Source organism: Trypanosoma grayi, assembly GCF_000691245.1.
Source record: "Trypanosoma grayi strain ANR4 Tgr_51_V1, whole genome shotgun sequence".
Lineage (NCBI taxonomy): Eukaryota > Euglenozoa > Kinetoplastea > Trypanosomatida > Trypanosomatidae > Trypanosoma > Trypanosoma grayi.
Window position 1 is genome coordinate 1 of NW_008825670.1, and position 10,242 is coordinate 10,242.

Below are 10,242 nucleotides of genomic sequence, written 5' to 3' on the forward strand. Positions count from 1 at the left end.
GGGGGTTCTCTGCATTCTCATACAGGGTACTGGTACGACTGCTGGCCGGCCGGCCCACTACTTGAGCTGCTGGAAGAAGTCATTGCCCTTGTCATCGACGACGATGAAGGCGGGGAAGTCCTCCACCTCGATCTTCCACACCGCCTCCATGCCGAGTTCTGCCATGTCGAGCACCTCCACCTTGCGGATCGACTCCATCGCCAGCAGCGCCGCGGGGCCGCCGATGCTGCCAAGGTAAAAGCCACCGTGCTTCTTGCAGGCCTGTGTCACCTGCCGGCTGCGGTTGCCCTTCGCGAGCATCACGAAAGAGCCGCCGTTCTCCTGGAAGAGATCCACGAAGGGGTCCATGCGCCCGGCGGTCGTTGGACCGAAGGAGCCGGACGCCAGGCCCTCAGGCTTCTTGGCAGGCCCGGCGTAGTAGACGGGGTGATTCTTAATGTAGTCCGGCAGCGGCTTGCCCGCCTCCAGCATCTCCCGCATCCGTGCGTGAGCAATGTCGCGCGCGACGACGATGGTGCCAGTGAGACTCAGCCGCGTCTTGACGGGGTGGCGCGACAACTCCGCGCGTATCTTCTCCATCGGCATGTTGAGGTCAATCTTCACCGGCGGTGTCTTGAGCAGCTGGTCCTCTGTGACCTCCGGCAAGTACTTCGCCGGATCCCTCTCAAGCTCCTCAAGCCAGATTCCATCCTTGTTGATCTTCGCCAGCGCCTGGCGGTCGGCGCTGCAGCTCACACCGAGGCCAATCGGGCAACTCGCACCGTGCCGCGGCAGCCGAATCACACGTGCGTCATGGGCGAAGTACTTCCCGCCAAATTGGGCACCCATACCGATATTGCGGCAGATGTCCATCACGATATTCTCCAGCTCGAGGTCACGGTAGGCGTACCCCTTCGACTCGTCTGGCTTCGTCGGCAAGTTGTCGTAGTACTTACAGGACGCGTACTTCACTGTCTTCATCGTCTGCTCCGCACTGGTACCACCGACAACGAGTGCCATGTGGTACGGAGGGCACGCCGCTGTGCCGATCGTGGCTATTTTCTCCTCCAGAAATTTTCGGATCGACTTGGGGTTCAGGACAGACTTCGTCTCCTGGAAGAGGTACGCCTTGTTCGCCGAGCCCCCACCTTTCGCCACAAACATGAAGTTGTACTCCTGTCCCTTCGTTGCGTAGAGATCGATCTGCGCCGGCAGGTTGCAGCCCGTGTTCTTTTCATCGTACATGCTCAGCGGGACATTCTGACTGTAGCGCAGGTCCGTAGTGGTGTAGATCTTGTGCACGCCACGGCTGAGTGCCTCACTGTCGTCGCCGTTCGTGAAGACCTGCTCGCCCTTGTAGCCGGCGACAATTGCCGTGCCGGTGTCCTGGCACCCGGGAAGGACACGAGCCGCCGCAATGTTCGCATTTTTTAGCAGCTGCAACGCCACAAAACGGTCGTTGTCACTGGCCTCTGGGTCATCAAAGATCTTGCGCAGGCAACTCAGGTGCGAGGGACGGAGGAGGTGCTGCACATCGCCAATGGCCTCCGACGCAAGCAGTGCCAGGCCCTCCACATCTACCTTAAGAATCTCAGGCAGACCGCAGTCGGGCTGCACGACCGTAACGTAGTCCTTTGTCAACAGGCGAAACTTGGTGTCGTCGTGCGAAACATGCGGAATCAGAGGGACGTACCTGAACGGGGGTGGGGCCTTCTTGTTGAGTAATGACAAAGAACGGCGCAACATGAGGGGGAAGACTAAGTGCTTAGGGCAATGGCAATGATTAGTTTGAGTTTTGTATATCTGTGACCCTGTTTATACTCGGGGAAGTATTCCGTAAAGGTAGAACCATAGCAACGGATCAAACAACAGCAACACGAGGAGGGGACAAAAAAAAAAAAATACAGAGAGACTAAATGAGTACAGGCAATAATTGCAAAACAGTTAAAGGGATGCAGAATTCAAAGAGATACCTTGAAACATGGGTGCCCCACCTCCCCATTTGTCCCTCTTCGTTTTTGCACGAAATTCAAAGAATCACATGTGGTTTGTCTCCATTGCTGACTACTATACTTACATCATAAGTATCACTGATTAGGCGCCCAATTTCATTCAAAGAGCAAAAATGACCCACTCAACATGAAGGGGAAGGCTCGTTATACTCCAAATAGGATGACTTCGCCCCAAGTTGAGTGCCACGGACCACCACAATGCAAGGATTATCCTTGTGCGCCTCTAGCAAGGCCTTGAGCGCCAACCAACACCGCTCCGTCAGGGGATTATCGGACAAATCGAGAAACTTTAGCCGTAGGCTACTGACGTTAGAGTGTCTACATATATCTTGCACGTCCGCATCTTGTATGCTGTTGCCAGAGATGTCAAGCTCGCACATCGACGAGCTTTGCATCACCGCCTCGGCCACGGCTCTCGCACCACGCCCCCCAATATGACACCGCCCCATACCCAGTACCGCTAGCTTCTTCGCGTACGGGATGCCAACGGACATACGCACGGCGCCGTCCGCCTCGATGAAGTTCTCCTGCACGTACAGCCGCTCGAGGTTAGGGCACTCGGTGAGGACGCCGCAGAGCACCCTACCGGCGGAGCGGAACAGGCGGCCGGACGACACACTCAGCACGCGAAGGGCATGCGAGGCGTAGACGCCAGCGTTCAGCACGGCGTTGAGGCCGTCCTCGGCGATGCAGCACCTCGCGAGGTACACCTCCTGCAGCGTGGCGGCGCAGCGGCGGAAAGCGCGAAAAAGACCACGGTGATGCGCAGGGTCGATGCGGTTCCCGCTGAGGTCAAGTACCGTAAGCGACGCAGGGAACGCCAGCGACTCACCAAGCTGCACAGCAAAGGCGGGAAGCACGTCGTTGTCGGCAATCCACAACTCCTGCAGGCACCCGGCGCGTGAGATGCCCTCCGCCACCGCCTGCGCCGCTACGTCGTCCATGTGACAGCGCTGCAGCTGCAATTCCTTCAGCCGCGACGCGTGCTTCACCACCACCTGCTGTAACATCGCGCACTCCTCGTTATGGAGGTGTACGTCCGAAAGGCACAGTTTCTCCAGCGTGTCACCTGAGCTGTTGCACAGAGCACGCAGCACACTCAGAAGGCCAAGCGGGCTGAAGCGCGTATCAGCGACCTCTACTGTGCGCAGTGCGTGGGCCCGCGGCANCACGCAGCACACTCAGAAGGCCAAGCGGGCTGAAGCGCGTATCAGCGACCTCTACTGTGCGCAGTGCGTGGGCCCGCGGCAGAACTTCCTTCACAACGTACTCCGCCACCGAGTCATCGTAGTTGCAGCCCTGCATGTGGAGGGTTTCTGCGCGTGCCATGTGCTCCACGTTGAGCGTGCCGCTGAGCAGAGCCGCGCCGGAAATAACTGTTGCCTCCGCCTGCGGCTCATTCGGCGACGACGTGTCCACGACGTCGCCGTCGTTGTCGGTCCACTCCATTGTAGTGCTGCTCACCTCCATCAGCGGCAACGCTAACCAAACCACCAGCTTTCTCCACCAGTGATAAAGACAATCAAGCGTGAACACGCAACAAGAAAGAAAGAAAAAAAAAAGATGAAACCCAACAACAGCCCAAAGGCAAAAACAAAAAAAAAATGGAAGCCTGACAGAACGATAAGCAGCTAGACGGCTCTTCCGAAAAAAAAAAGCAGCAAGAAAGTGTTACTCTTTTTCGCAACTGATCGGGTCCACAACAAGTCTGGATGCGCACAAAGGAGAGATCACCCTCTGTCTCTATAAAGGTGTTCTATGAAGGGGAAGAAAGAGCCCATTAAATACGGATCCAAAGTCAAATCTACTAGCAACCGCCTTACTGTCGGTGTGTTTCGCATCTTTTTTTTTCATACCTGAGCTCCTCTTCTAATCTGTTATGTTCCGCCTTATATTTTCATTGTGGCAAGCTTGGTATTGGCGGAGTTGTCACCGAAGGCCGCAGAGAAGTCGCGGTAGGAGACTTTCAGTTCACACAATCGCGCCTCATCCACGCTGCCTCCCATCGCCGCCCGCAGGTCGTCCGCATCCCACAGCAACTCTGCCATCTCCGCCAACGAGATGTCGATGCCTGTTAGCGACTGCAGCTGGTCCCTACAGCTGCCGAGCGTTAAGGTGTGCGTTGGCGGCTCGTCCTCGAGCCGCCACCCACGCGGCGTCTCCACAGGCGTATGAGCCGAGACACGCCCCACGCGGCCACGCGCAAGGTTAACGTAAAACCCCGTCACGCCGCCGCGGCGGTGCTGCGCGTGGTCGCGAACTGCCTGACAGAAGCGCTCCTGCTGGCTATAGTTCACCACCCGCGATGGGGGACGGCTGATCGGCCGCATCTCATCGCTGCCGCCGGCGTACGACAATATCTCGCGCATCGACGACGAGTGGCTACGGGTAGCGCACCGCAGGCCGGCGCGCGGCGTTGGCATGTTGTTTGGGTCCTTGTACGCGTCCGTGATGCTGACGACCTGAATGCTCTGCATATTCCCTACCGCGCCCGCCACGTGATGGATGCCACGCGGCGTCTCCACGCGCTGCGGCGGCTTCACGCGATGCAGGTGGCCGAATGCGAACTCCCGCGTTTCTTGCGACTCGTAGTTGTGGTGCGCCCGTTGCCGCGCGATGCGAGGCGCGGCAGGCGTTGGCGGCTCCTGCGTTGCGAAGATGTTAAGTGTGCCGGCGTGCTGCCGGCGCGTGCGCTCGAGAACGGCACGTCTGGAGGCAAGCAGCGGCTCCTCACGTGGCAGTGGCCGAATCAAAGGCTCCATTTCGCGCCACACACACACACACACACACACACAAACAGCTGCCTCGTCGATCACATGAACGAAGGGATGCGCACAAGAAGAATAAGAAAGAAACAGAGAAGACCAAACGCAACATATAACCGGCGTCGCACGTCAAGGGGAGCGACCAGATCACACCAGCAGTCCCCACCCAGCACATACAGTGATATATATAAATAAATATATATATATATATATATAGTGTTAAAGAGAGTAACAAGTGTGGCGCTGCGGCACTCAACTCGCCACCCATGGCGAGCGACAGAGCGGGCACACCGTCTGGCCACTATTTGTCCACCACGCGTAGAGGCAGTCGGAGTGCAGAGCAGAGTTGCGGCAGACGGCACACCGCATGTCAGGGAGGCGATGGCTTACCGCCGAGACAACAGCGAAGCAGATAGGGCACGGCTCCTGTCCTGAAAAATGCGCATCCATGTTTCTGCCGAAGAGGGTCACGCACTCCCACACGTTGGCGGAGCCACCAAACAGAAGGACTGTCATCTTGAGCATCCACGAGCGCCACTTATCCGTCGACACACCACAGTCTCTTCCGCTCTCGTACGTAACAGTGGGCAACCGCAAGGGAAATGCACTTGGGAAAGCGATCTGTACCGTAACACTCGCGTCCTCCATGGTGTACTTCAGCTTGATGAGCTTATTCGGGAGACTAACCGTCACATTGTAGTTTTCATTTACTTCAAATGTCGACCCCCCTGAGGGGCTCTTTCCGAGCACTGTGAAGAGGCTCTCTTGAATAAGGATCGGCGAGATGTGATCGTCGACAAAGGTATAGAAAAGATCCTGAAGCTTCCGCTCAATGGTATCAAGCCAGCTCTTCACAAACGACAGTGTGTTACTCTGCAGCAGCAGTGCAAAGACAGCGGCAGCCCCCTTCGCCAACTCCCGCATTGGCTCTACATCCCCCGCACGCGTTAAGGCCGCAGTCTCGAATCCGAGATTCTCACCACCCCTTTTGGCAGAGCTGCAGAGGTAGGTGTCATCGATACGCTTCGTACCAGGCACCGCGGATGTGAGCAGCAACGAACATAAAAGATCAAGCAGGTGAAACACCTCCTCACGCCGCTCCTTGGTGAAATTCTCTTGCACAGGTCCACTGAGTGTAACACACCACGCGAGGAGATGGGGAAACAGTGCTAATCTTTGCTTTTTCGTCTTGGCAATCACCCCTGCGTGTCGCATAAACAAATTAACCTTTGCCAGTGACCCCCCGCCGAATTCGCTACGCAAATTCTTTAGCATGCGCTTCGATGTGATCTGACGCATGATAGGCAGCAGAACGAAGCTGGAGCGCATAAGTGTCAAGTTTGACAGCAGCGCAACCGCGTCTATAGCAGTGGCAACCGTAACCATTCCGATATTTTCCAGCTTCGCTATGGGTGTCGCGCAAAGCCACTGGTACGCAAAATTTATCACGCCTGCCACCTTGGTCACGCTTACCTCGGAGGAGCGCAGTACCGCAACGTCTGCGGGCGCCAACTCGCTAAGGCAACTCGACGTGAACGCGATGAGTTTCGCCAGAAGCGGCACCTCCTCCTCTCTTGTGTGACGCAACGACACCACACACTCCGTCACGGCATCGAATAAAATAAGATTCACGGAACTGCGCAATACGTCATCCATGCGACCGTGCAGAATGACACCTCGTCGTGCCGACACCGCGGAGACCACAACGCGGCGAAGTTCTCTTGACGACATTGGTGGGTCATTCGCCGCCTGCGAGACCAATCGACCGTTCGGCGGCATGTGGCGTAGTCTGCAGCAGCGCGACAGCAGGTGGGTGATGGTATGCACAAGCGTATTGTAGGCTGTGGTGTCGATGATGCGACTGGAGGCAAGCTCCGCGAGGAGCTCCACGCCGTCGAGTGGCCGCTGATTAAGAGCGTGAGCAACAACCTGCTGCACGGTGCTGGCCACAACGACTGGCGCACTGCTGAGGTGACGGTGTAGCGTCATGGTGAGGAGTGCGGTGCGTGCATCAAGCGTCGGCAGCATGCACATTGCCTCCTGCAGAGCAGCCGCCTGCCGGGCTCCGACAGTAGAGGGAATGGAGTTGCCTACGATGTCCGCGACCTCGTCGAGGGAGGCGAAGAAGGCACGGTACGCCGCAACGGCGGCGGCGTGCACGGGCGCTGTCCCCTCTCGGAGCAGAAGGGTGTCAGTGATCCACTGCGTCACGACGCCGGCAATGCGGCGCGCGGTGGCAATCAGCGCGTCGCCCGCAGTCGCCGCCACATCGCGCAGAACACCGGCGAGCGTGCAGACGAGAAGATGCGGCTCCGCGCCGCCCGCCAGCAGCGTGAGAACGTCCTCCGGCGACGTCAGCCGCAGCAGCGCACGCGGCAGCAGTCTCGTCGTGAGGAGCTTCCGTATCGGGTCTGCAAGCGCCTCCTGCACGCGCGCAGCACGCAGCAGCGGCAGTGTCACAACCACCGCATCGCACGTCTCGATTGGGACAGACGCCCCAAGCAGATGCACAAGCTGCGCCGTTCGCACGCAACGCAGCATCGACAGCTCCATCGCATCGAGCGCGCAGTATCGGTCCAGCATAGCAAAAGGCACCTCCCCTTCGCACGAGGGGTCCGTGTCGCGCGGGCGCACTTGGTGATCGGCCCACAAACCGCTGCTGCACGCAATGCCCTGGAGCAGGCTTCCGGACGCGAAGGGAACCAATCGGGACAGTTGCCCGCACGCCGCGAGAGCACAAGATGGGTCCCGCATCACCGTATCAAACAACTCCAAGGAACACGTGTCCCGCTGCTCTACACTTATCCCATATGAGTCCAGAAGCTGCTCCAATCGCTCCACCAGCTGGTTAAACTGGCCCACGCCGAGGTGATGCTTCTTCTGTGCCATCGCGTGCAGCAACGGGTCGCCGTCCTCTTGCAAGGCGACGCGGAGGGCCTTGATGGACATGTACTGCTCTGCGTGCAGACGTGGAGCGACGGCTGCCACGATGCGGAAGAGTGTGGGCAGCATGAGGTGTTCCCCATTGAAATCGAGGAGCACAGCCAAACGCCCACCTTTGCGGAGGAGCTCCACCCACTTCAAGAGTCGTTGCAGCACCACCGCACCCTCGTTAGCGGCATCCTCATCCTCCTCCTCATCGCTACCGTTGTCCGTGTCCTCCTCACTGGAGTCATTACTCGAACCATCATTATCATTTTCAATCTTGCTGTTACTGTCATTCCCTGCGCTCTCTAAGTCTTCATCTGACGGCGTTACCGAACCTCCTGCTGCTGCTTCTTCTTCTGATGATGAATTGCCACAATCAGCCACAAGCCGCAGGGTAGCCTCCAGTGATTCCTGTACTGCGTGTCGTAATTGCTCCTTTTCGGCAGTCGTCAGCGACTGCTGTTTGGCCTCCGTCAAATTGAGGCAGTGTTCCACTGTGTCAAATTCCGCCTCTTCGCATACCTTCACAAAGACGCGCATCATTTGTTCGGGATCCCTCATCTCATGGGCGCGGATGCTCTCCTGTACCCACTCCAGTCCGCAAAGCCCACCGACGGAGAGCCCCCGCAGCTCCTCATGGACCTCACTGTCTTTCCACAACAAGAGAAGCGAAAAAATTTCCTTGAGGCATTTCCCTTGCCTCTCTTTTGCCTCTCCATCATCCTCCTCCTCTTCCTCACATGCATTGCATCGGATAGCTTCTATGATTCCCCTGGCGACCTTCAACCGCACGGACTTCTCCGGGGTGAAGACGGCCGTGTCACCGTTGTTGTTGCCCTCTTTCTTGGCGGCAGACGCACGCAACAGCTCGGTAAGAGGTTCCCACAGTTTGTCGTCTGTGTACTTTGTGAGTAGCCGCTCCGCCTCCTCCGACATACCAGGCAACGCCACACTGGTCCCCACGAGTGCTGCCTGCAGTATGTTAAAGCTCTCCGCGAGCGCCGCGCTGCCACCAGAGGGAAGAACGTGGAAGTGCGCATCCGGGTGCCCGCACAAGATGTGCATACATTCGCGGAAGCATTCACCGTGGCGGGATGCACGCGTTATGCTCTGCGTGGCAACCGCAATGGAAGTCGGAAAGTACCGTGCCCGATTGCTCGCCGCCTCCATGGCGAGCGCCAACGCGGCGATGATGTGGTGGAAAAGTCTGGGACCATTCTGTGCGCGCTCGCCGCCGGACCCCGCCGTGCGCACGCAGAGAAGCTCCCACGTCTGCAGCATGGCGGACAGCACCAGCCGCCATTCCTGCACACCCACGACACCAAGGTGACTCAGCTTCTCAACGAGGGCGTCGCCAAACTCACCGGCGACATCGGCGCAGCGCGGGTCACGTGTGAGTGGCACCAGCAGCGGCACGAGCGACGGATAAATCACCTCCGCAGCCGCCGCGTCACTGCACCGCACAAAGCTGCCAATCACATCCGCCAGGAAGCCGTCGTGAAAGTACTCAATGGCGCTTCCAGCATCCTCGCCGCACCACAGCAGCAGCAGCTCCCAAGCACGTTGCAAAACGACCACCTCACTCTCGAACATAGCGTCATGAAGCGCGGTGGCGACGCAGCGGTGCACCTCAGGCGTCATGAGCCGCGACTCCACAATATTGCGCAGCAGTGAGAGTGAAGCAGAGCGCACAACAGGTGCCTTTGCCACCAGACTACCTTTCGTGGCGCCCTCGCGCAATGGCATAATGGGCTGCAGTGACTGCTTCTGCACAAAGGCAATGATCTTCTGCCGGGCTGTAACAGGCTGCCGCATCATGTACCCTAGCGCACACACCGACGAGTACAACGTGTTCGAGCGGCGGTCCAAGTTATCGCCCTGGAGCGGCTTTCCGCGAGAGTGTTCGATCATATCCTTGAATGTTTCAATGAGACCCTCCACAATCGTATCAGCATACTTCTGCAGCACATGTACGTGGAAGGCAGCGCTGAAGGCGTCACGGGCATCCTTTCGAACTGATGTTTCCATGTCATTCATGCGCGCCACCCATACGACGATGAGTGACGGCAGCTCCTGTTCCAGCACACCGCGCACCGCCTCGCCACGCCGCAGCATGCCGTGGAGGAGGCTGAAGATGCCAGCGCGCACCGTTGCGTTCGCATGGTCGGCGTGCCGCAGCACCGCCTCGATGATGCTCGGCAGGTAAGAGAGGAGCTCCGTTTCCTCCACGACGCCTACCTGGCGGTTGAGCTCCACCAGGGCCTTTAGTACTGTCGTCTCGTTACTCTTCTGCAGGAGCTTCAGATTCACTTCCATCATCGCAGCGTCTTCGGCACCTCCCTGCGACGGCAGCGACATACCGCCCAAGAAACTCTGCAGGCTGTCCGGCGCACCGCGGGCAGCCACAAAAGACTGCGCGGCGGACCCCTTTGCGGGCCGTGGGGGCATATGCGCTCAGGTTGTTGCTGTTCGGATTCCCACTTTACTATTCCGTTGCTCGTGATCCTGCTCCTGCAGAAAGGGACAACAATAAAGGTATCTATATATATATATATATA

General features: G+C 58.1%; 5 protein-coding genes across 5 annotated transcripts; all 5 read right to left on the minus strand.

Moving 5' to 3' along the window:
• Window positions 1–57: 57 nt before the first annotated feature.
• DQ04_00511000 (fumarate hydratase) lies at window positions 58–1,725 on the minus strand (the record flags this gene model as incomplete). Its single annotated transcript, XM_009309135.1, has 1 exon — window positions 58–1,725. The coding sequence occupies one exon, from the start codon at window positions 1,723–1,725 to the stop codon at window positions 58–60; it is 1,668 nt and encodes a 555-aa protein (XP_009307410.1).
• A 388-nt stretch (window positions 1,726–2,113) lies between these two features.
• DQ04_00511010 (putative leucine-rich repeat protein (LRRP)) lies at window positions 2,114–3,001 on the minus strand (the record flags this gene model as incomplete). Its single annotated transcript, XM_009309136.1, has 1 exon — window positions 2,114–3,001. The coding sequence occupies one exon, from the start codon at window positions 2,999–3,001 to the stop codon at window positions 2,114–2,116; it is 888 nt and encodes a 295-aa protein (XP_009307411.1).
• Window positions 3,002–3,119: 118 nt separating this feature from the next.
• On the minus strand, window positions 3,120–3,461 carry DQ04_00511020 (hypothetical protein; the record flags this gene model as incomplete). The annotated part of the gene is made up of 1 exon (XM_009309137.1): window positions 3,120–3,461. The coding sequence occupies one exon, from the start codon at window positions 3,459–3,461 to the stop codon at window positions 3,120–3,122; it is 342 nt and encodes a 113-aa protein (XP_009307412.1).
• A 419-nt stretch (window positions 3,462–3,880) lies between these two features.
• Window positions 3,881–4,753, minus strand: DQ04_00511030 (hypothetical protein; the record flags this gene model as incomplete). The annotated part of the gene is made up of 1 exon (XM_009309138.1): window positions 3,881–4,753. The coding sequence occupies one exon, from the start codon at window positions 4,751–4,753 to the stop codon at window positions 3,881–3,883; it is 873 nt and encodes a 290-aa protein (XP_009307413.1).
• A 255-nt stretch (window positions 4,754–5,008) lies between these two features.
• DQ04_00511040 (putative zinc finger protein) lies at window positions 5,009–10,132 on the minus strand (the record flags this gene model as incomplete). Its single annotated transcript, XM_009309139.1, has 1 exon — window positions 5,009–10,132. The coding sequence occupies one exon, from the start codon at window positions 10,130–10,132 to the stop codon at window positions 5,009–5,011; it is 5,124 nt and encodes a 1,707-aa protein (XP_009307414.1).
• Between the last annotated feature and the right edge of the window lie 110 nt (window positions 10,133–10,242).